This window comes from Triticum aestivum, chromosome 4B (genome assembly GCF_018294505.1).
Source record: "Triticum aestivum cultivar Chinese Spring chromosome 4B, IWGSC CS RefSeq v2.1, whole genome shotgun sequence".
NCBI lineage: Eukaryota > Viridiplantae > Streptophyta > Magnoliopsida > Poales > Poaceae > Triticum > Triticum aestivum.
This window is the reverse complement of record NC_057804.1, coordinates 667,676,028-667,702,732: the sequence shown is the minus strand read 5'-3', so window position 1 is coordinate 667,702,732 and position 26,705 is coordinate 667,676,028. Positions and strand designations below refer to the sequence as shown.

Sequence of the window (26,705 nt, the reverse complement as noted above, 5' to 3'; positions counted from 1 at the left end):
TTAGGTAATATATTAATTACACGTAAATATTAGGTAGGATATTATTTGAGTATTAATTATGTGTTTAGCATTGACATTAATATTTGGTATGATATTAACTGTACACTAAACGTGTTGAGCGCTCACCACTGGAGCAGACTGAGTCGTTGGATTGGTCTGATTTGACGGTCGAGATTTGTTGAATCTGCCCCTTTGGATCTTTTTATATTGGTATAGATATATATATATACATATAGGCACGTGACATGGCTAACAATTCAACTTCTTCAGTTGACAAGCCCATACCCGAGACCTCGTCCAGATACCTCACAGACTGTGTCACATCGGCCACAACTTTGGGGTGACTAGGTACTCGCTGCTCGACGGCAGGGGTATCACAACAACTTCATTAGCTCCAGCAGATTCAGCGTCAGCGGCTTTGACTGGAACATCAGGATCTATCCTGATGGGGAAAGGGAGCAAGACAAAGCTGCCTACATGTCCGTCTTCTTGTGTTTCTGCAGTGGTGCAACAATGGATGTGAAGGTCAAGTTCACTTTGAGTTTACTCGGGAAAGATGGGAAAATTAGTAATCTAAATAGCAAAACAACAACAGCCAACTTTAAGCCTGTAGGTGATACATGGGGCTGGGACAAATTCATTGGCAAGTCCAGGCTGCAAGAACTACTATCCTGCAATGACGACTGCTTCACAATCAGGTGCGTTTTGACCATCATAAAAGACCATCACACGGAAGATGTAAGCACTGTCCTAGTCCCGGTCCCCCAGTCAGACCTCCACACGCACTTGGCAAACATGTTGAAGGACGGACAAGGCGTGGATGTGACATTCAGTGTTGGCGGCCAACTGTTCAGTGCACACCGATACGTGTTAGCCGCACGATTGTCAGTCTTCAAAGCTGAGCTGTTTGGTCAAATGAAAGAGACCACCATGGAACGTATCAAGATCGATGACATGGAGCCTGCCATCTTTGATGCACTTCTTCACTTCATATACACAGATAACCTGCCAAACAAATGTGATGTTGATCAAAATGTGGCATTGCAACACTTGTTGGTTGCCACAGATCGGTATGGACTGGAGAGGCTAAAGGCCATTTGCGAAGGGAGGCTATGCGCCTATGCCATAGAATTGATGTGCAAACAGTTGCAACGACGCTTGCTTTAGCGGAGCAGCACCACACTCCACACCTCAAAAATGCTTGTCTCAGATACCTTTGTTCACGAGACGTGCTCCCAGCTGTCAAGGAGACCGACGGATTCAAGCACCTCACTGCAAGCTGCCCAGAGATTATGATGGAAAGTTTCGAGAAGGTCGTACCACCGTCAGGAGTATGAGCAGTCTATCTTAGAATTTGCTTGAAGTCTGGAGTTCTAGCTGTAATGTACCAATTAGTATCATGGGTATGGTGTGTCCAATTGCAAAACTGAATTTGTCTTCGAGAATGGGGCGCTAAAAATTCTAAGGAAATTCACATGGTCGTTCTTCCTTTTTGAGTTGTTCTCTATATCCCTTATTTTGCTAGTCAATTTTCATGCAGAACCAAAGGGCACTAGGTTAACATACTGATATCGATATATAATGGGCTGGAGCTCTGAACCTGACCTTATCTGCTGCACTGCAGTCCCTTCCACTTCTACACTAGCAGGCAGAAGAGCGGTGACACTCCGCGCCCAAAGGAGAGCCCATTTGAATCTTTGGTGTTGATTTTGTTAAAAATAATAGAATAGGAGAGCCTGTTTGAATCACTCAGAAAAAATGACAGGTATATTCATTAAAGAAATGCCTATTATTGATGTGCAAGCAGAGCATGAAACATGATCAATTCATGTATATGAAAACTCAAAGACTTGCATTATAGTTTTAGGAACCTAAGAACAGAACCAAATAAAATTAAGAAAAAAATTGTGCAAAGGATATAGGAGGTATGTAATCATGCATTTTGAATATAGTGTTGTCTTCTGAAATTCGGCATATTGTGTCTTTACACCATCAGAGAAATCGGTGAATAAGGAGATCCATGATGATCTTTTTCGGCAAGATTATGTCCTCACAGTACGTAGTCCCTCAATCAAAAGGAACAAACATGTTCTGTTTCCAGCTCTTACATTTAGATTGATAACCTTCCCTTTGTTTGTATAGAGTGAAACAATGGTAATATCTGCCATAATTCTCATATATGGTACTCCCTCCGTCCCATAATAAGACGCTTTTTGACACTATGTAAGACGCTTTTTAACACTAGTGTAATGTCAAAAAGTGTCTTACATTATGAGACGAAGGGAGTACATAACAATGAGGAAACTTAACATCCGAAGCATCTTATGAGGATAAAATAGATATTGGCAAATCCATATTGTACAGAAGATAAAATTTCTACAGAATAATATATGGAAAAACATCATCCAGGCTGTCTAGCCAAATTGAAGTGACTAACAATCCTGCAAAAATAATAATTTAAGTGAAAAACACTGAGGTGCGAATGAGGCAACATATTTGGATTTAATAAAAAAAAATTAACTCTAGCCATACTCAAGCCTACACTATTGTATTTTTCACATCGTTCGGTCATGCAAGTGAAAGGCAATAATGACTATAATTTGGTGAGGTGACCGTGGGAAAGGAATACTGGTATGAACTCTTCTTCTTTTGTTTTTGTAAATATGTTTAACTCAGTAGTCCTGATTCAGCATGTTATGAGTAAACATGTTCGTGATGAAATTAGAGATTTTAGTTTTTCATGCTATGCTTAAGTAGCTAGGAGTGGATAATATGTTATCTTGTGTGTTAACATGCATTAAAATGACTATGATATAATATGTTAGAATGGTATCTTCCTTAAAGAAATGAAGTAGCTTGACTTGGCACATCTTCATGAATGTAATTTATTCAAACCCAATATGGCTTCTATGATATTTATGTTCAGGGTGTCTATATCCTCATGCTTAGGTTCAATGTTAATTATTCAAATTGCATGATTATTACCGTTGTTATTCTTTAGTTGGCGACTTCTCAATCTATTTGCTAGTCTTCGCATATACTAAGCGAAAATATTGCTTGTGCATCCTCAACCCTGAAATGAAAGTTATGCCATAAGAGTTTATTCGCTTGTCACTACCCTAGCACATACGGTATTACCCTGCCATTCAAAGTAAATTTGTATGTGTCATCTCTAAATACTTCAAATAAACATATGTTTTGTGAGCCCATACAACTCATGGAGCAATGGGGCGGTTAATATCTTTCATACTAAGTGTGTTTAACTTACAACGAGAGTTTATTCACTCCTCAACTTTCAAAATAAACCTCCCGTGTAAGTTGATTGTTGGAGGGCACCTGAGGATTTGGCTAGCAATGGATTGTGTCTGTATGGTTGTGGAGGAGAAAATTCTTTGTCTTTTGGGAATCGTTATTAACGTGTTTAGTATGGAAGATATTGAAAACCTTTGTCGTGGCGTTGACAAGAAAAGCACACCACTTAAAATGCATTCATCTATGTCTTAAAGCTATGAGCTCTGGCACGCCTCCAAATCCCTACTTCCCTATGTGAAGGGATCTTCTTTTACTTTTATGTTATCTATTTTTACTGTTGAGTCATCATCTTCTCATTCAAGCAACAATCCTGGGAGCGTTATTGTCATTCTTTTAACATGCATTGGGTCTAATAAGTGTTGGATGTGAGCACGACTGGATGTCTTCTGCCATGAATTACAATGTTTAATCACTTCTTGAACTTTGGAGATGCTCTGCATTTATGTTTTGCGGTCTTAGAATGCGCTAGAGAGTTACTTGTTTCGATAAATTGTTGGCATTTGAGATATATTATTATTGCTCGCTAGTTGATTATGCCATTGACATGAGTAAATGTGAGTTCTAAGTGTTATCATAGATGTGGTTAGTTCATTATCTTTGCTAAAAACTTGGTTGCGAGTTAAGCTTAGATACGGCAACAAAAACAAAAGAGTTTGTAAAAGTTTTTTCATTGTCAAATTCGGTTGGTCAACGGAACTGCTTGAGGACAAGCAATGAGTTAAGCTTGGGGGAGTAGATACCTCTCAAATTTATCTACTTTTCCAAACACTTTTGCTCTTCTTTTGGACTCTAATTTAAATGATTTGAATTAGACTAACCCAGACTGACGCTATTTTTAGCATAACTACCTTGATGTTTTTTTTTGCAGAAATAAAAAGTTCTTGCAATCAGATGAAAATTTATGGAGAATTGTTTTGAAATATATAAAAATATTGGCGCGAAGAAATACCGAGGGGGCCACCATAGGGCTACGAGCTAAGGGCTGCCTCCCTAGTGCGTGCCGGCTGAGCTTGCGGACCCACATGCACCATTTACCCTAAACCCGGGTCGATCGGTATAATTTTTCTGAGGAAAAAACAGAGGGAATGTTTCATCGCGTTTTACGATACAGAGCCGACGCCACCTCCTGTTCTTCTCCGGGAGGAAGGATCCGGAGTCCGTTCAGGGCTCCGGAGATGGCAATTCGTTGGCATCGTCATCAATGACCTCATGATGTTCACAATTTCATCGTAAGCATATTGGAGGTAGATGAAGATAGATGAGATTTGTCATCTAATAAAGTAAAAAATTTAGGTCTTGATCCCTAGTATCCACTATGTTCTGAGATTGATGTTGCTACGACTTTGCTATGCTTAATGCTTCTCACTAGGGCTCGAGTGCCATGATTTCAAATCTGAACCTATTATGTTTCCATGAATATATATGCTCCACTTGTCGTATGAACTTGATCTCCAGTGATGTGGTCGGTAGCCTTGGTGACGGCATACCAATTGGTATCCACACCATAGGAATTTACCATTGTCTTCACCATCTTCTTTGGTATTGCCGAGGGTGTGCAAAGCAGTTGTCATGCCTCTTCCAGCAGTGATACACCTCATGACCTTCGCGGTGACAGATTTGGCATCTTTCCTCTCACGCCATACCACCGCCACCTCCTTGATAGCCACCACCATGCTGGTAGCTGCCTTGGTATCCGCCACCACCACCCTGTTAGCAACTACCGCGGACGCCTTGCTGATGTTGGCTCTACCGATTAGGATGATAGCCACTGCCTCCTTGAGCACCGCATCCTCCTTTGGATCCACCGCTGCTGCGACCACCATAGTCACCACCACTACAACTAGAAGATCCTCGACCACCCTTGTGAAGGAAATATGCCCTAGAGGCAATAATAAAGTTATTATTTATTTCCTTATATCATGATAAATGTTTATTATTCATGCTAGAATTGTATTAACCGGAAACATAATACATGTGTGAATACATAGACAAACATAGTGTCACTAGTATGCCTCTACTTGACTAGCTCATTTATCAAAGATGGTTATGTTTCCTAACCATGGACAAAAGAGTTGTCATTTGATTAACGGGATCACATCATTAGGAGAATGATGTGATTGACTTGACCCATTCCGTTAGCTTAACACTTGATCGTTTAGTATGTTGCTATTGCTTTCTTCATGACTTATACATGTTCCAGTAACTATGAGATTATGCAACTCCCGTTTACCGGAGGAACACTTTGGGTGCTACCAAACATCACAACGTAACTGGGTGATTATAAAGGAGTACTACAGGTGTCTCCAAAGGTACATGTTGGGTTGGCGTATTTCGAGATTAGGTTTTATCACTCCGATTGTCGGAGAGGTATCTCTGGGCCCTCTCGGTAATGCACATCACTATAAGCCTTGCAAGCAATTAGCTAATGAGTTAGTTACGGAATGATGCATTACGTAACGAGTAAAGAGACTTACCGGTAACGAGATTGAACTAGGTATTGGATACCGACGATCGAATCTCAGGCAAGTAACATACCGATGACAAAGGGAACAAAGTATGTTGTTATGCGGTTTGACCGATAAAGATCTTCGTAGAATATGTGGGAGCCAATATGAGCATCCAGGTTCCGCTATTGGTTATTGACCGAGAATAGTTCTAGGTCATGTCTACATTGTTCTCGAACCCGTAGGGTCCGCACGCTTAAGGTTTCGATGAAAGTTATATTATGAGTTTATGAGTTTTGATGTATCGAAGGAGTTTGGAGTCCCGGATGAGATCGGGGACATGACGAGGAGTCTCGAAATGGTCGAGACGTAAAGATCGATATATTGGACGACTATATTCGGAGTTCGGAAAGGTTCCGAGTGATTCGGGTATTTTTCGGAGTACCTGAGAGTTACGGGAATTCGCAGGGGAGTATATGGGCCTTATTGGGCCATACGGGAATAGAGGAGAGAGGCCGAAAGGAAGGAGGCGCGCAGCCCCCCTCTGGTCTGAATTGGACAAGGGGTGCGTCCCCCTTTTCCTTCCTCGTCTCCCCCTCTTTCCCCCTTCTCCTACTCCAACAAGGAAGGAGGGAGTCCTACTCCCGATGGGAGTAGGACTCCCCTTGGCGCGCCCTTACTAGGCCGGCCGCCCCCTCCCCCCTTGCTCCTTTATATACGGGGGCAGGGGGGCACCTCTAGGCACAACAACAATTGATCCCTTGGATCTCTTAGCCGTGTGCGGTGCCCCCTCCAGCATAATCCACCTCGATAATATCGTAGCGGTGCTTAGGCGAAGCCCTGCGTCGGTAGTACATCAAGGTCGTCACCACGCCGTCGTGCTGACGGAACTCTCCCTCGACACTCGGCTGGATCGGAGTTCGAGGGACGTCATCGAGCTGAACGTGTGCTAGAACTCGGAGGTGCCGTAGTTTCGGTGCTTGATCGGTCGGGCCGTGAAGACGTACGACTACATCAACCGCATTGTTCTAACGCTTCCGCTTTTGGTCTACGAGGGTATGTGGACAACACTCTCCCCTCTCATTGCTATGCCATCACCATGATCTTGCGTGTACGTAGGAAATTTTTGAAGTTACTACGTTCCCCAGCAGTGGCATCCGAGCCTAGGTTTTATGCGTTGATGTTATATGCACGAGTAGAACACAAGTGAGTTGTGGGCGATACAAGTCATACTGCTTACCAGCATGTCATACTTTGGTTCGGCGGTATTGTGAGATGAAGCGGCCCGGACCGACATTACGCGTACGCTTACGCGAGACTGGTTTCACCGTTGCGAGCACTCGTGCTTAAAGGTGGCTGGCGGGTGTCTGTCTCTCTCACTTTAGCTGAATCGAGTGTGGCTACGCCCGGTCCTTGCGAAGGTTAAAACAGCACCAACTTGACGAACTATCGTTGTGGTTTTGATGCGTAGGTAAGAACGGTTCTTGCTAAAGCCCGTAGCAGCCACGTAAAATTTGCAACAACAAAGTAGAGGACGTCTAACTTGTTTTTGCAGGGCATGTTGTGATGTGATATGGTCAAGACGTGATGCTATATTTTATTGTATGAGATGATCATGTTTTGTAACCGAAGTTATCGGCAACTGGCAGGAGCCATATGGTTGTCGCTTTATTGTATGAAATGCAAACGCCCTGTAATTGCTTTACTTTATCTCTAAGCGGTAGCGATAGTCGTAGAAGCAATAGATGGCGTAACGACAACGATGCTACGATGGAGATCAAGGTGTCGCGCCGGTGACGATGGTGATTACGACGGTGCTTCGAAGATGAAGATCACAAGCACAAGATGATGATGGTCATATCATATCACTTATATTGATTGCATGCGATGTTTATCCTTTATGCATCTTATCTTGCTTTGATTGACGGTAGCATTTTAAGATGATCTCTCACTAATAATCAAGAAGTGTTCTCCCTGAGTATGCACCGTTGCGAAAGTTCTTCGTGCTGAGACACCACGTGATGATCGGGTGTGATAGGCTCTATGTTCAAATACAACGGATGCAAAACAGTTGCACACGCGGAATACTCAGGTTAAACTTGACGAGCCTAGCATATACAAATATGGCCTCGGAACACGGAGACCGAAAGGTCGAGCGTGAATCATACAGTAGATATGATCAACATATTGATGTTCACCGTTGAAACTACTCCATCTCACGTGATGATCGGACATGGTGTAGTTGATATGGATCACGTAATCACTTAGAGGATTAGAGGGATGTCTATCTAAGTGGGAGTTTTTAAGTAATATGATTAATTGAACTTAAATTTATCATGAACTTAGTCCTGGTAGTATTTTGCAAATTATGTTGTAGATCAATAGCTTGCGTTGTTGCTTTCATATGTTTATTTTCATTTTGTTCCTAGAGAAAATTGTGTTGAAAGATGTTAGTAGCAATGATGCGGATTGGATCCGTGATCTGAGGTTTATCCTCATTGCTGCATAGAAGAATTATGTCCTTAATGCACCGCTAGGTGACAGACCTATTGCAGGAGCAGACGCAGACGTTATGAACGTTTGGCTAGCTCAATATGATGACTACTTGATAGTTTAGTGCACCATGCTTAACGGCTTAGAATCGGGACTTCAAAGATGTTTTGAACGTCATGGACCATATGAGATGTTCCAGGAATTGAAGTTAATATTTCAAGCAAATACCCGAGTTGAGAGATATGAAGTCTCCAACAAGTTCTATAGCTAAAAGATGGAGGAGAATCGCTCAACTAGTGAGCATGTGCTCAGATTGTCTGGGTACTACAATCGCTTGAATCAAGTGGGAGTTAATCTTCCAGATAAAATAGTGATTGACAGAATTCTCTAGTCACCATCACCAAGTTAGTAGAACTTCGTGATGAACTATAATATGCAAGGGATGACGAAAGTGATTCCCAAGCTCTTCGTGATGTTGAAATCAATGAAGGTAGAAATCAAGAAAGAGCATCAAGTGTTGATGATTGACAAGACCACTAGTTTCAAGAAAAGGGCAAAGGGAAAGAAAGGGAACTTCAAGCAGAATGGCAAGCAAGTTGTCACTCCCGCGAAGAAGCCCAAAGCTGGACCAAAGCCTGAAACTGAGTGATTATACTGCAAAGGAAATGGTCACTAGAAGCGGAAATGCCCTGAATATTTGGTGGATAAGAAGGATGGCAAAGTGAACAAGGGTATATTTGATATACATGTTATTGATGTGTACCTTACTAGTGTTTATAGTAACCCCTGAGTATTTGATACTTGTTCGGTTGCTAAGATTAGTAGCTCGAAACAGGAGTTACAGAATAAACAGAAACTAGTTGAGGGTGAAGTGATGATGTGTGTTGGAAGTGGTTCCAAGATTGATATGATCATCATCGCACACTCCCTATACTTTCGGGATTAGTGTTAAACCTAAATAAATGTTATTTGGCATTTGCGTTGAGCATGAATATGATTTGATCATGTTTATTGCAATACGGTTATTCATTTAAAGTCAAAGAATAATTGTTATTCTGTTTACATGAATAAAGCCTTTGATGGTCATACATCCAATGAAAATAGTTTGTTGGATCTCGATCGTAGTGATACACATAATCATAATGTTGATGCCAAAAGATGCAAAATTAATAATGATAGTGCAACTTATTTGTGGCACTGCCGTTTGGGTCATATCGGTGTAAAGCGCATGAAGGAACTCCATAAAGATGGATTTTCGGAATCACTTGGTTATGAATCATTTGATGCTTGCGAACCGTGCCTTTTGGGCAAGATGACTAAAAATCCATTCTTCGGAACAATGGAACGAGCTACTGACTTGTTGGAAATAATACATACCGATGTATGTGATCCAATGAGTGTTGATGCTCGTGGCAAGTATCGTTATTTTCTGACCTTCACAAGATGATTTGAGCAGATATGGGTATATCTACTTGATGAAACATAAGTCTGAAAAAATTGTAAGGTTCAAAGAATTTTAGAGTGAAGTGAAAAAATCATCGTAACAAGAAAATAAAGTTTCTGCGATCTGATCACGGAGACGAATATTTGAGTTACGAGTTTGGTCTTCAATTAAAACAATGTGGAATAGTTTCACAGCTCACGCCACCTGGAACACCACAACGTTATGGTGTGTCCGAACATCGTAACCGCACTTTATTGGATATGGTGCGATCTATGATGTCTCTTATTGATTTACCATTATCGTTTTGGGGTTATGCATTAGAGACAACTGCATTCACGTTTAATAGGGCACCATCTAAATCCGTTGAGACGGCACCGTATGAACTGTGGTTTAGCAGTAAACCTAAGCTGTTGTTTTTTAAAGTTTGGAGTTGTGATGCTTATATGAAAAAGGTTTTCAACTTGATAAGCTCGAACCCAAATCAGAGAAGTGCGTCTTCATAGAATACCCAAAGGAAATTGTTGGGTACACCTTCTATCACAGATCCGAAGGCAAGATATTCGTTGCTCAAAATGGATCCTTTCTAGAGAAGAAGTTTCTCTCGAAAGAAGTGAGTGGGAGGAAAGTAGAACTTGATGAGGTAATTGTACCTTCTCCCTTATTGGAAAGTAGTTCATCACTGAAATCAGTTCTAGTGATTCCTACACCAATTAGTGAGGAAGTTAATGATGATGATCATGAAGCTTCAGATCAAGTTACTACCGAACCTCGTAGGTCTTTCAGAATAAGATCCGCACCAAAGTGGTACGGTAATCCCGTTCTAGAAGTCATGTTACTAGACCATGATGAACCTACGAACTATGAGGAAGCGATGATGAGCCCAGATTCCGCGAAATGGCTTGAGGCCATGAAATCTGAGATAGGATCCATGTATGAGAACAAAGTATGGACTTTGATTGACTTGCTCGATGATCAGCAAGCCATGTTAAATAAATGGATCTTCAAGAGGAAGACGGACACTGATAGTAGTGTTACTATCTACAAAGCTCGACTTGTCACAAAAAGGTTTTTGACAAGTTCAAGGTGTTGACTACAATGAGATTTTCTCAACTGTAGCGATGCTTAAGTCTGTCCGAATCATGTTAGCAATTGTCACATGTTATGAAATCTGGCAAATGGATGTCAAAACTACATTCTTTAATGGATTTATTAAAGAAGAGTTGTATATGATGCAACCAGAAGGTTTTGTTAATCCTAAAGGTACTAACAAAATGTGCAAGCTCCAACGATCCATCAATGGACTGGTGCAAGCATCTCGGAGTTGGAATATACGCTTTGATGAGTTGATCAAAGCATATGGTTTTATACAGACTTTTGAAGAAGTCTGTATCTACAAGAAAGTGAGTGGGAGCTCTGTAGCATTTCTAATATTATATGTGGATGACATATTGTTAATTGGAAATGATATGGAAATTCTGGATAGCATGAAAGGATACTTGAATAAGAGTTTTTCAAAGCAAGACCTTGGTGAAGCTGCTTACACATTGAGCATCAAGATCTATATAGATAGATCAAGACGCTTGATAAAATTTTTCAATGAGTATATACCTTGATAAATTTTTGAAATAGTTCAAAATGGAACAGTCAAAGAAGGAGTTCTTGCCTGTGTTACAAGGTGTGAAGTTGAGTAAGACTCAAGACCCGACCATTGCAGAAAATAGAAAGAGAATGAAAAGGCATTCCCTATGCCTCAGTCATAGGTTCTATAAAGTATGCTATGCTGTGAACCAGACCTATTGTATACCTTGCTCTGTGTTTGGCAAAGGAATACAATTTTGATCTAATAAGTAGATCACTAGACATGGGTCAAGAATATCCTTAGTGAGGACTAAGGAGATGTTTCTCGATTATGGAGGTGATAAAAGAGCCCGTCGTAAAAGTTACAATGATGCAAGCTTTTACACCAAACCAGATGACTCTAAGTCTCAATCTGGATACATATTGAAAGTGAGAGCAATTAGCTAGAGTAGCTCCGTGCAGAGCATTGTGGACATAGCATATTTGCGAAATACATACAGCTCTGAATATGACAGACCTGTTGACTAAGCTTCTCTCACAAGCAAAACATGATCATACCTTAGTACTCTTTGGGTGTTAATCACATAGCAATGTGAACTAGATTATTGACTCTAGTAAACCCTTTGGGTGTTGATCACATGACGATGTGAACTATGGGTATTAATCACATACAGATGTGAATATTGGTGCTAAATCACATGGCGATGTGAACTAGATTATTGACTCTAGTGCAAGTGGGAGACTGAAGGAAATATGCCCTAGAGGCAATAATAAAGTTATTATTTATTTCCTTATATCATGATAAATGTTTATTATTCATGCTAGAATTGTATTAACCGGAAATATAATACATGTGTGAATACATAGACAAACATAGTGTCACTAGTATGCCTCTACTTGACTAGCTCGTTTATCAAAGATGGTTATGTTTCCTAACCATGGACAAAAGAGTTGTCATTTGATTAAAGAGATCACATCATTAGGAGAATGATGTGATTGACTTGACCCATTCCGTTAGCTTAGCACTTGATCGTTTAGTATGTTGCTATTGCTTTCACATGACTTATACATGTTCCTGTAACTATGAGATTATGCAACTCCCGTTTACCGGAGGAACACTTTGGGTGCTACCAAACGTCACAACGTAACTGGGTGATTATAAAGGAGTACTACAGGTGTCTCCAAAGGTACATGTTGGGTTGGCGTATTTCGAGATTAGGTTTTGTCACTCCGATTGTCGGAGAGGTATCTCTGGGCCCTCTCGGTAATGCACATCACTATAAGCCTTGCAAGCAATGTAGCTAATGAGTTAGTTATGGAATGATGCATTACGTAACGAGTAAAGAGACTTGCCGGTAACGAGATTGAACTAGGTATTTGATACCGACGATCGAATCTCGGGCAAGTAACATACCGATGACAAAGGGAACAAAGTATGTTGTTATGCGGTTTGACCGATAAAGATCTTCGTAGAATATGTGGGAGCCAATGAGCATCCAGGTTCCGCTATTGGTTATTGACCGAGAATAGTTCTAGGTCATGTCTACATTGTTCTCGAACCCGTAGGGTCGGCACGCTTAAGGTTTTGATGACAGTTATATTATGAGTTTATGAGTTTTGATGTACCGAAGGAGTTCGGAGTCCCGGATGAGATCGGGGACATGACGAGGAGTCTCGAAATGGTCGAGACGTAAAGATCGATATATTGGACGACTATATTCGGAGTTCGGAAAGGTTCCGAGTGATTCGGGTATTTTTCGGAGTACCTGAGAGTTACGGGAATTCGCCGGGGAGTATATGGCCCTTATTGGGCCATACGGGAATAGAGGAGAGGGGCCGAAAGGAAGGAGGCGCGCAGCCCCCCTCTGGTCCGAATTGGACAAGGGGTGCGGCCCCCTTTTCCTTCCTCCTCTACCCCTCTTTCCCCCTTCTCCTACTCCAACAAGGAAGGAGGGAGTCCTACTCCCGGTGGGAGTAGGACTCCCCTTGGCGCTCCCTTACTAGGCCGGCCGCCCCCTCCCCCCTTGCTCCTTTATATACGGGGGCAGGGGGGGCACCTCTAGGCACAACAACAATTGATCCCTTGGATCTCTTAGCCGTGTGCGGTGCCCCCCTCCACCATAATCCACCTCGATAATATCGTAGCGGTGCTTAGGCGAAGCCCTGCGTCGGTAGTACATCAAGATCGTCACCACGCCGTCGTGCTGACGGAACTCTCCCTCGACACTCAGCTGGATCGGAGTTCGAGGGACGTCATCGAGCTGAACGTGTGCTAGAACTCGGAGGTGCCGTAGTTTCGGTGCTTGATCGGTTGGGCCGTGAAGACGTACGACTACATCAACCGCGTTGTTCTAACGCTTCCACTTTTGGTCTACGAGGGTACGTGGACAACACTCTCCCCTCTCGTTGCTATGCCATCACCATGATCTTGCGTGTACGTAGGAAATTTTTGAAATTACTACGTTCCCCAACACCTTGCTGGTGAGCTTACTGGTGTAACCTAGATTTTGTGCTTCGAGGCGTCTCCCTGCTGCTAGCAGTCGGCCATAAAAGTCACCGAGGGAGGGGGGCAGCTGATAAACATGGCTAGTTAATGCAGAAATTGCAGAAACAGAAGGGTTGAAGTCACTATCCAATCCAGCAAGAACCTGCAAGATCATATCATCCTCATCAACTTTTTTCCCTATGATGGCCATCTCATCTACGATTGTATTCATCTTGGTGAAGTATGATGATGTCGTCATCTTCCCTTTCTTCGTGTGCGTGAGCTGGGTATGGAGTTGGATTGCCTAGGCAAGAGACTACGAGGAAAACATCTCCGTGATTGCCTTCTTTAGAGGTGTCGATGAAGTGATGTAACCCGTGCTCTTGTCTGCCTTCTGGACCTCATGAAATCATGTATGTGCGACAATGGTTCTAGCGATGTAGCCAATGAAATGTGCCCCTTTGATCTGCGGGAGAACCACAACTTTGCAGAGAAGGAAGTTGTCTTGGGTGAGATGCTTAGTGTCTTACTGGACAAAAGGATTTGAGGCGGAGGAGAAAGACGATGACATGTCTACGATGTGCGAGGAAGAGATTGGGCTCTGATACCATGTAAAATTTGGTGGGAGAGTTTGCTACATCAGAGCAGGGACTCGTGCATGTATATATAGCAACAGAGAAATACAGGGTGGGTTTAGCTTGTGCAATTACTTGGTCCCTACGATAGCTATTCACGAGATAGATCAAATCTGCACGATGGCCTGAACAAGATTACAACAACTCCTAACTGAATACAACATGTACACACACGGAATACCAAATAAGTATTACAACACATCCTCATTTTCCTTGAATACATAACTGAGAGAAACATATAAAAGCAAACAAAAACCTCCATACGTTAGTGCTAGGAAAAACCCACTGAGAGTGACTCTGGGCGTCACAAGAGCTCTATGGGGCAAAAAAACCGAGCGAGAGACCGTACAAGAATATACCCGAAACAGTGTAATAACAAGTTGGCTGGTGACCGACTAGTTGATGTCTGGTGACCGAGTAGCTGATGCCTGGTAGAAGGCCGCGACGGTGTAGCCAGTCTGCAGGACAGTGGCCAAGAGCAGAATGGAGGCAGCGACGAGTGAGATGAACACCCAGGGGTTCCTCAAGTAGGTGTGCATAAAGTTGGCCCGCCACTTGTTCCATGGCTTCTTGCAGTGCTTCTTCACCTCATGTTGTACTTTGTTGATGACACTGCAGGGGCTCATCACTACCCCCTTGGATAGAGTATCATTGATGAGCTTGGCCAGCGCGTCGTCACTGCCCAAATAGTTGTTGAAGATTCCCTTGGCTTTGAGTAGGCTTACGTCCTCGGCTGTGTCGATGATGTTGTCCATAAAGAAGACGTAGGCCGTGACGGTGTTGCCGGCGGGGGCATGTAGATGCTCAAATGCCAGAAGGTTGAGGAAAATGCCCTCAAAGGTGTCATCCACCATGAGCGCCGGCATGGAGAGCATGCCGCCGTGCTTGAAATGGACATCCAGAAGGCTGTCCGTTTCGCTCTTGTGGAAATGGACTCCCGCCTCGTGTATCTCCACCGCGGAGGGCATGATCTCCTCCATAGAACCCTGTCCCTCAGGCTCCCCAGGGCCTCCATAGGTGAGACTTGAATGATAAAGGTGGAGGGGGTGGAGCCCAAGCGGGCGGACCCATTCGGGGCGCCACTGCCGGCCTAGAAAACGAAGCATCCGGAGATTGATTTTTTCATCTGTTTGGTCCTCTACGCCTACATCCCCATCTGTGTGGGCGTTCTGCAGCCATCAATGGAAAAAAAATACAAGATTAACCCACGTGAAAGCTTAAGGAATGAACGATGAAAAAGTAAAAGAAAAAGAGGATATAAGCTAGTACGTACCGGAGTTGTGCCATAGTCAACACGAAGAAGCGTCTGGAGAAGGAGCATAGGCAGCTGGTTCTCCATGGCGAGCACGTCGGAGATGATAGCCCCCCGCATGTACATGTAGTTGTGGGCGTTGAAGAATAGGTCGCCGCCGTCGTCGTCGGGCGGCGGTGTCAAACCCAAACTGATGAGCTCTAGCAGGAAGCAGCCGTCCCTGACCATCATCTCCACGAAGCTTTTCCTATTATTTGCCGCGGGCCACTCCTTACGTGGATCCTTGCCGTATGCCGCCAGCAGTCGCTCGGCCACCCCGTTAATGGCGTCCTTGTAAGCTTGCGCCGTTTTCCGGCTCTTTGTAAGGCGGCGGACCACCGCCCGGACCTTGTGCTCCTCCATGGGCACCAGGTTGGGGGCGCCGTGGTGGAATGGCCCCAGCGCCATCACCTGCGGCTGGTAGGCCTTCGTGTTGTTGGTGTTCTTCGCCCACTCCGGCACCCGGTAGATGGACTGCTGCGCCGCCTTTCCGGCCGACGTCGAGGGTGCACATTTCATCATCTCTGTCTCCACCGCCCACTCACCGTTAACCTTCTTCGCCATCTTCACCAACGTCGAGGATCCATCAGCTTAGCTGTATATATGCACGGGCCGGGCTGGGGAGAGAAGCTGCTACGCAGCTACCACCGTTGACCCTATACTCAAGGTAGCAGTCAAGCCCCCCTTCCCGGCATCACGATTTTTTTTTGAGCATCAGTACAGACACAACCCTATACTCAAGGTAGCAGTCAAGCCCTCCTTCCCGGTATCACGATTTTTTTTTGAGCATCAGTACAGACACAAGCGCTCATATACACGCGCATACACTCATCCCTATGAATGCACACACGCACACCCCACCCCTATGAGCACCTCCGAGAGACTGAGCCGGCATATCATCTTGAGATTTACGAAGTCACCGTAGGCACCTCGTCGTCGACGGGAACGTCTCCTCCCACTGAAAGCGCATCGCCGGAAATCCTGAAATAAATTCAGGAATAATGCGAGCACCAGGATTTGAACCCTGGTGGGTTAGGGATACCACTGTCCACCTAACCATCTCAACCACAGGTTGGTTCGCGGCATCACGATTGATTAGCAGAGAATACGAGAGATGGGCTTCCATCGTACCGGGTCATACATGTGGATGGGCACCAGTTAGGCACAGATCATAAAGCATTTGAATGGTGGATGCGATGCCCCTACATACTGGGACGGGTAATAACGTGTTTCCCATGACAACATGGGCTGTGTGTGTTTATTCTGGATGGTTATTTATGTGTCAATACAAAGTACATTTATACCCCTATTTAAGAAAATTACAATTTTATTTGGCGTTAATTAGCCATGCGTGTTACTGGCAACGTCTTGTAATTTGTACCATTCATGTGCGTCCCCTACTCCTTAATTAGCCACAAGCCCACAACGACGTGCAATGATCAAGTCAATTGATACATAACCATGCACGTCACACTCCTTCCAGATGCACGCGCCAGTCTCAGTCCAAGTCTATCACCACATATGACAATCGAACTTACTAGAGGTCTAGAAAAATAGATGCCGCTAAGCCAGATGTGAATACACTGGAACTATCGGAATTACCTTACATACGAACTTTTAATATATGATTTATGTACAATATAAATCCCTCCATTCCTGAATATAAGATGTATTAGTTTTTTAAGAAGTCAAACATTGTCTATGTTTGATCAACTTCATAGAAAAATGTATAAAGATTTACAATACTTGTTAAGTAAAATATTAAAATATGTTTCATGGTGAATCTACTGAAAATTATATGGTATTCTAGACGTTGCTATTTTTATCTATAAACTTGACCAAAGTTAGAGAAGTTTGACTTTTGAATAATAATAATAATACACCTTATATTTAGGAACGACGAGAGTAAGAGGGAGGTGTCATTTACTTTGTTAGGGCCGACAATGTCCGTCTGGTCATACCAATCATTTTGAGACAAGTTTTCGCCACACTTTATATATAAAGTGATACACCAAAATATATGGCCGAACGATACAATATTGCAAGGAGGTCCTCTTACAAAACAGAGAGAAATATACAACATGAGCCTAAACAAGTCTATCGCCTTGTCGAGGCCCGACCTAAGACACCTGAGCTCCATGACAACACCCCCAAGAGGGTGATGATGCGAAGCATCGCCGCTAGAGTCCAAACAAACAGACAAAGATTTTCACCTGGAGCCCTGGCACATGTACGAGACCCACAACGGCATCTTCAGGAAACAAGCAGCACCTAGGGGCGTTGCCATCGCTGGTGCTAGAAACGTGAAGCTTTCACTCGGAAAGTCGCCTACACCGCCAGGAGGAGCCCTCGCCACCACCACAACCAGGGCCAGCCCATGCACACCATATTTGTTTTTTTGGGCATAATCTAGAATATATAGCTTGGAATTCGGTCAACGGAGACGCAAGGGCCCCACAAGCTCAGGGGCGCGCCCTATCCCAGGGCACGCCATGTGAGCTTGTGGTGCTCTTGTATATCTTATGGCCACCTCCTGAAACTTTAGGGTCTTTCCTAGTCCAAAAATAACCTCCGTAAAGTTTTCTTGTGTTTGGTACTGTTTTTCTGAAAAACCAAAAAACAAAACAAAAAAAAAATATGAACTGGCACTTGGCACTGGGTTAATAGGTTAGTAACAGAAAATGATATAAAACAACACATAATTACATATAAAATATCAAAGATTGATAATATAATACCATAAAATAATCAAAAAATATAGATAAGTTGAAGACGTATCATCATCCACCATGATGAACCAGATCAGTGCCACCCACCGCAGACACCAGGGGCCCGATTCGCACTGCCGCTGAAACACAGCAGTTGCGCCGCGCCACCCCATCGCCACTCGGGCAACCACGAGCAGTGCCGCCGCGCTAGGCCTAAGCCACCCAACCAGATTCACGATGGGTTTGCACAGTCGCCACACGCGTGATGCCCGCCTCACACCCGCCAAAGAAGACTCCGCCAGGTGCACTGGAACACCACTTCCACGAGCACGCAACGTTCGCGGGGGCTCATCAGGCCGCCACACGCATGGCTCCTATGGACATGCCCACCCCACTAGTATTTCACATGAACGGCATAGCGCTGTTGCCAAGCAGTTGGATACCGCAACATGAAATAGCCAAGCAGCAGAACAACAGCGCAACGCGCGGACGGTCGTATCCATCCGTCGCCACATACCACCATCCACTCAAACCCACCGCCGCGTCGCCGATGCTAAGGGTAGGGCACGCCCGGACTACCATCGGTTTCTGCCGGGATCCACCGCCCTAGAACCAAGGGGAGTGGCGAAGATTCACCCTGTCGCCACCGTCGGACGCACGAGCTTTGCCTGCCGGCGTCTCTCTGTTAAAATATATCGCCTGTCTTTTTTCATCAGTTAGAACTTTTGGGTCAGTTGACTGGAGTATAAATTCAATGTGGTATCGGAGCCAATAGATCTCAAGTTCATGACATGTTTTTTTTCTTTTTTGCAGAACTCGCATTGTAATGCGCTCGTACCAACCATTGTATCAAATTAATTGTACGTATAGCAGATCTGTTAGAATATCTCGAGCCACTTGTATCTGTGGTGCCCAGCGCTCGGTCGTCTGCTCATGTGATGTCGCGGTCGATCGATGGATGATAGTGGCTCGCTAATTTATTTGTCTCGATGTGTTGACCTCGCAACTTTGAAGTCCGTCAACTTGGAAATTGTTTAAAGCATGCAAGTTGATGTCGTTTGCTTGCTTTACTTTTCTGCCGCGTCAAGGAACATAACCATTCAACGTTCAAAGCATGCAAGTTGGATATGAGTACACGTTTAATTAGATACACACACACGCGTGCATAATATCCCTTGCAAATACACGGACGCAGACTCTAATCAGTGAGCAACTTCGAAAGAACATGTCAACAAATTAATTTAACGATCCACTACTTTTAATTATTTCCTTTGTTATATTCGTGGATGGCGCAACATTTTATTGTGTTAATATATAGAAGGTTTGGTCTCAAAAGAATATATGTATTTTGCCACAAATTGCTTTTATTTTTTTGAGCAACTGCCACAAGTTGCTAGTCCCTCCCTTGTACGTGCTAGGTCTTACTGGCCGGAGAATATCACTTACCAAGCGGCCTAGTGCCACCCCCTCTGGTGCACATCTTGGGCTTCCTGGGTCTTTCTGCCAGAAAAGAATCTCCGAAAAATTTCACGGCATTTGAACTTCGTTTGGTATCCATATTCTGCGAAGTAAAAAAACAAGCAAAAAGCAGCAACTGGCACTGGGCACTAAGTAAATAGGTTAGTCCAAAAAAATGATATAAAGTTGCTAGAAAATGTAAATAAAACATCCAATATTGATAATATAATAACATGGAACAATCACAAATTATAGATACGTTGGAGACGTATCAGCATCCCCAAGCTTAATTACTGCTCGCTTTCGAGTAGGTAAATGATAAAAAGAGTTTTTTTTGTGGAATGCTGCCTATCATGTTGATCATATTCTTTTTCTATTGTAGCATGGACATTTGAACTTCAAGTGATTCAAAACAATAATCTTTATTGACACGAGGACATTAATACTCAAGCATATCAACAAACAATCATGTCTTTCAAAATATCAATGTTAAAAAAAGCTATCCCTAGCCCATTATGCTCAATCATTGATACATTCATGAAACACACTCAAATATTAGCTACATCCAATGTACAAGTATGATAATAGTGTTCCCTAGTTGGTGCTTTATAAGAGAAGATGGAGACTCGATAAAAAATAAAAATTGCATAAAATAAATAAATAGGTTCTTCGCAGAGGGAAGCACAGATTTATAGACACTACAGGAATCAGCTGATTTGCCTTCTGCCATGGCGGACGACATACCTCTTTGTCGTCAGCCACAGACAACAAACATGTCTGGCACTGTGAGTTATGGTGAAGGGCTACTTTGCCGTCGGCTTTTATTCAGCGGATGGCAAAGACCTTTGTCTTCCGCCATCCAGACAAGCTCCTTTGCTGTCCACCGAGTGATGTCAGCTAGCCTCACTCTTGTTAGGGTCTTTTACCGTCTGCCTGGCATGCCTTTGCCATCCGCCAGCAGACGACAATGTAACCAAATGCCCAGACCCAGTGCTCCCAGGTTGCACAGGTGGCTGCCACATGTCACCTTTGCCGTCCGCGGCCGTCGGTGGCGGATGGCAAAGTGCCTGCATTGTTACTGTTTTTTCTGTTTTCTTTTATATCCCTGCATTTTCAAAAGACATATATGATATATATATATAGTTTCATCCTCAAACATAGCCCATATATCCAGCATCTAGCAGTCCATCAATGGAACAGAACACATAGGGTATTAAATGATCCAATATAGACATAGTTTCACGGAGTTCATCCATATATACATGCATAGTTTCACATTGTTCATAAATACAAATGAAAACAAAAACTAAACACTAGCAGTCCATCAATGCCTGCTTCCATGAAGTGAATCAAACCTGCAAAAATGGGAGTAAGAAAGTTAGAACAAGAAGAAGACTAGGAGAAGACGTGTTTCTTGGAAGAATTCTCCTTCATATGTGTCTAGGTTAATGTGAGGTTCATAATCCTCTTCATTGGGGGGGGGGGCTGGTCTAACATGTGGCGGCACTTCATAAACAACATCCTAACCATTCAGATTTGGATCAGTTTGGTAGGCCCATGGTAGATAGAATACTTGGGTCGCCTGTTGAGCCGTAATATAGACATCGGGAACATCTAAATGGGTGTTTTTTTATTTCGACTAGCCCTATATGTTCATGAGTCCTTCTGGTCTCCTTCGGCTGGAACCAATAACATTTGAATACTACGACATTCGGTGGGTTTTCACCATAGAATGAAATTTCATAAATTGCTTCAAGTCTCCCATAATATTTGGTACCTCCTTCACCGAAAGCAGAGACACAACAATTTGTAGACTTTCGGTCGATCATAGATAGCTCTTCGCCATAGGTATGAAAGCGATACCCGTTGATGTCATATTTGTCATAAGAACATACCTTATAGTCAAAACCATTAGCGACTTGTCTCAATTCGGGGTCCATAGACTCTGAATTAGCCTACAAGTTTAATACGAAAGGATTATTGTATTAGCCACAAATTACACGAAGAAATGAAATGGTCTAATGGAAATTACCATTTGTTTGAACGAAGAGATGAAACCAGGAAAGCCGTCTCCATGCTTTGCCATAAGCTCATACTTGTCGATGGATTCCTTTTGGATCACCGCTCCATCCTGGAATTTGGCGACGTATCGACTGTATCAAATATTGGGGAATAAGAGCAGTTCAAAGGAATCAGAAGTTGCGAAACAATGTACCAAGAACTTACTCGATGTACTGTCGCACTTCTGTTAGGTTGTTGAAGATAAACAACGAAATTGTCCACCATTCTTCGACATCCAACGATATTGGTTTCGAAGCACCGGCTGGTGCGAGCTTCCCTTTGAATTGCTTGAGGTTGGATCCACCTTTTTTTTGGGTCGCCAACATTGTACCGAGGCTTCGGATTATGCAAATGGCGATTTTTTGCTTCGTAATGTGTTGTCATGAAATTTGCTGCCTCCTTAGTAATGAATGCTTGGGCCATCAATGCTTCAATTGTATGTTTATTTTTATATTTTGCTCGACGCGTCTTCTGCATCCTCTCAGTTGCGTAGCACCAACGATTTTGCATGCTCCCCCCAATCTTGCCGTCGCCGAGAGATGCAAAATCAAATGCTGCATTGGATTAAAGATACCCGGTGGAAAGATCTTCTCTAACTTGTTGATCAACCCCGTGCCAACTCTTCCATTTCTTCTAGCATGCTAGGCGATAGTTCTTTCGCACAAAGAACACGAAAGAAGTAACTCAGCTCTGCCAGTACAGCCATTCATCCTTAGGGATGAAGCCACGCAAAATCACCGGCATTGCCCGCTCAAGCCATACGTGACAATCATGACTCTTGGGACCAAATATTTTCAATTTTTCAAGACTCACTCCCCTCTTTAGATTCGCTGCATACCCATCGGGGAACATCAACTGCATTTTCTCCCACAAGATAATTTCCCTCATTGCTAGCATTTTTATATGGAACCATCGATCCCTTTGGCTTCGTCCAGTTCTGCTTTCCTTTCGGTTCTTGCATGTTTTGCAACGGTCTATCACATAGCGCCTCCTGATCGACTCCAGCCTTAGTATTATCCTTTGACTTCCCCTCCATGCCAAACAATGTACCAAAAATGGCCTCGGTGATATTCTTTTCAGTTTGCATCACATCGATGTTGTGTGGGCAAAGGAGGTCTTTGAAGTAAGGCAGATCCCACAAGCATTTCTTGTGAGTCCAGGCGTGTTCCGGATTATACCCCTTGAAATACCCTAGACACTCTGGATCTAGCTCAAGAGCGTTTAACTGATCCATGTCTCTTGGCCTGTCAACGTAGTGGTGCAGAGTTTTTGATAACGCTACCTTTGATGAAGTTCTTCTTGTCTTTCCTGAACTTATGGTGAGGATCGAGGAACTGTCTATGTAAGTCGAAGCAAGAAAACTTGTGACTCGCCTTCCGCCAACGAAACTGAAGAGATGCCTTGCATGTGGGGCACAAGAACCTTCCATGCACACACCAGCCAACGAATAGCGCATACGCCGGCAAGTCATGCATCGAGTACGTGTACCAGACATGCATTATGAAGTTCTGTTTGCTAGCAGCGTCATATGTCTAGAACCCATGATCCAAAGCTTCTTGCAATTCATCCTTAAGCGGCTGCATCTACACATTCATATTCTTTCCTGGATAGTTGGGCCCTGGAATCATCAACATCAGGAAAATATTTTTTCTTTGCATAATCTGTCCGGAGAGAGATTCACTGGAATGAAAAATATGGACCAACAACTATATTGGGTTGCTATCAGACCAAACACATTGAACCCATCCATGCTGATGGCGACTTGAGGATGCCTTGGATCCACGCAGAACCATACGATGTGTGTACCATCATAAGATTCCAATCTGCATCTAGTTTGGTTCTTTTGCCCATTTTGTGCCATGTCATATGTCTGGCAATCTCTTTGACTATGAAAAGACGTTGAAGTCTTGGTACGATTGGCATATACCAAAGAACATTAATGGGGATTTTGGTCCGCGTCTTCTCACCCATACATTTGTCTACCATAACATACCTGGAAGACTTGCAAATGGGACAATATTTCAAGTCCGTATACTCAAGCCTAAATAAGGCACATCCTTTCTCACATGCATCTATCTTCTCGTAGGCATCTTAAGTGCACGGAGGATTTTGTCAGACTGGTACAGGTTTGCAAGCATTACATGGCCTTTGGGTAGAAAGCGTCCAAATATTGTCATCATCACGTCGTAGCATTCTCTGCCCAAGTTGAATTGAGCCTTCGGAGCCATTACTTGTGAGATGGCATCTAGCTGACAAAGCTCAGTGTGCTCATGGAAAGGACATTTTGAAGACTCCAACATTTCATTGAAGGCCTTTGCAGATTCCTCCATCACATCTTCTGAATCCCGAGCATCATCAAAGTCTTGCACCATGTCTTCCATCGCAGTACCATGCTCGTCAGTGCAACGACGAACCACCTCGGCTCTGGCACGTTGGGAAGACTCACCATGAAATGTTCACATCGTATAACCGGGCGTAAAACACCACTTCTGCAAGTGTTTACCCATTTCATCATCTGTTCTCTGGTGCGAATTGTCACACTTAGCACAGGTGCACCAGGTTTTCATCTGGCCATTTGCAAATGCGGCCCTCACAAACCCCTTGGTTTTTGTTAACCATTCAGTGGTCATGTCTTTCTGACTAGTGTGACCGGTGTACTTCCACGCACGATCACTCATCTTGCCTTGCTACTTGACACACAAGAAATATAAATATATATATATATATATAATATATATATATATATATATATAATTCAACATGTATATTCATTAGTTAATCTAGTTTGTCACCTTTATTACGTCCATGCAACCTACACGCTAATAGGTAAAGATAGGTCCTAATCCCACCCGAGTAAGTGTAGATTGGGAAAATGAACCAAATCTACACATCCTTGGGCTGTCCATGGAAATCGCTGGACAATCTGAATGAGTTACGGTGATAAATATGCAACTGAATGCATACTAATCGATGCAACCCTTTCGGATAGGAGACACATACTGGTTACGCGACTTAGCATGAAAATGAAAGCTACTGACAGGATTAAAAGAGCGTAGGAGGTGAAGGTGGATTCGTAGCTCATCCTCGCCTATAGAGGAAGTAGTCGAACAACGGCGGGATCACAGACCAAAAACTTCAACGACGATGACTCCAAGGAGATGAAATAGCACAAAGCCTGTAAATTTTACTGGGCGAAAAAAAATTAGGACATCACATCACATAAAGCATTGACACTTCAAACTATAAAAAAATCATATTATTGTTAATGACATCTATTAAAAAAGCATTGACACATCAAGTCCTAATTTGCGTTGGCACTTCAAATCCTAATTTCTTCTTCTTCTTCTTCTTCTTCTTCTTCTTCTTCTTCTTCTTCTTCTTCTTCTTCTTCTTCTTCGTCTTCTTCTTTGGGTACAGGTTTGCAGGTATTACATGGCCTTTGGGTAGAAAGCGTCCAAATATTGTCATCATCACGTCGTAACATTCTCTGCCCAAGTTGAATTGAGCCTTCAGAGCCATTACTTGTGAGATGGCATCTAGCTGACAAAGGTCAGTCTGCTCATGGAAAGATGGAAAGGACGTTTTGAAGACTCCAACATTTCATTGAAGGCCTTTGCAGATTCCTCCATCTCATCGTCTGAATCCCGAGTATCATCAAAGTCTTACATCATGTCTTCCATCCCGGTACCATGCTCGTCGGTGCAACGACGAACTACCTCGGCTCTGCCACGTTGGGCAGACTCACCATGAAATGTCCACATCGTATAACCGGGCGTAAAACCCCACTTCTGCAAGTGTTACCCATTTCATCATCTGTCCTCTTGTGCAAACTGTCGCACTTAGCACAGGTGCACCAGGTTTTCATCTGGCCATTTGCAAATGCGGCCCTCACAAACCCCTTGATTTATGTTAACCATTCAGTGGTCATGTCTTTCTGTCTAATGTGACCGGTGTACTTCCACGCACGATCACTCATCTTGCCTTGCTACTGGAGACACAAGAATATATATATATATATATATATATATATATATATGTATATATATGTGTGTGTGTGTGTGTGTTTGTGTGTGTGTATGTATGTATGTATGTATAATTCAGCATGTATATTCATCAGTTAATCTAGTTTGTCACCTTTATTACGTCCATGCAACCTACACGCTAATAGGAAAAGATAGGTCCTAATCCCACCCGAGTATGTGTAGATTGGGAAAACAAACCCAGTCTACACATCCTCGGGCTATCCCTGGATATCCTGGACAATCTGAATGAGTTATGGTGATAAATATGCAACTAAATGCATATTTATTGATGCAACCCTTTCGGATGGGAGAAACATATTGGTTACGCGACTTAGCATGAAAATGAAAGCTACTGACATGATTAAAAGAGCATAGGAGGTGAAGGTCGATTCGTAGCTCACCCTCGGCTGTAGAGGAAGTATTCGAACAACGGCGGGATCATGGACCAAAAAGTTCAACGACGATGACTCCAAGGAGATGAAATAGCACAAAGCCTGTAAATTTTATCGAGTGAAAAAAAATTAGGATATCACATCACATAAAGTATTGACACCTCAAACTATGCAAAAAAATCATATTATTGCTAATGACATCTATGAAAAAAGCATTGACACTTCAAATCCTAATTTGCGTTGACACTTCAAATCCTAATTCTTCTTCTTCTTCTTCTTCTTCTTCTTCTTCTTCTTCTTCTTCTTCTTCTTCTTCTTCTTCTTCTTCTTTGTCCTCCTCTTCTTCTTCGTTGTCCTCTTCTTCTACTTGTTTTTATTTTCT

General features: G+C 43.1%; 1 protein-coding gene and 2 pseudogenes across 1 annotated transcript; 1 reads left to right on the top strand and 2 right to left on the bottom strand.

The window, feature by feature from the left end:
- Positions 1–245: 245 nt before the first annotated feature.
- On the top strand, positions 246–1,337 carry LOC123089821 (BTB/POZ and MATH domain-containing protein 2-like; annotated as a pseudogene).
- Positions 1,338–13,859: 12,522 nt separating this feature from the next.
- On the bottom strand, positions 13,860–13,949 carry LOC123095329 (uncharacterized; annotated as a pseudogene).
- A 663-nt stretch (positions 13,950–14,612) lies between these two features.
- Positions 14,613–16,236, bottom strand: LOC123089820 (UPF0481 protein At3g47200). Its single transcript, XM_044511395.1, has 2 exons — positions 15,665–16,236; positions 14,613–15,560 (listed from the first exon to the last, which is right to left on the bottom strand). The coding sequence occupies exons 1-2, from the start codon at positions 16,202–16,204 to the stop codon at positions 14,787–14,789; spliced, it is 1,314 nt and encodes a 437-aa protein (XP_044367330.1). The 5' UTR covers positions 16,205–16,236; the 3' UTR covers positions 14,613–14,786.
- Between the last annotated feature and the right edge of the window lie 10,469 nt (positions 16,237–26,705).

Excerpts from the sequence above, each read along its gene's own strand:
- LOC123089820 (XM_044511395.1), bottom strand. The coding sequence starts at position 16,204 with ATGATGAAATGTGCACCCTCGACGTCGGCCGGAAAGGCGGCGCAGCAG. Across the intron at positions 15,561-15,664 it reads TTGACTATGGCACAACTCCG|AACGCCCACACAGATGGGGA; the intron begins GTACGTACTAGC and ends TGATGGCTGCAG.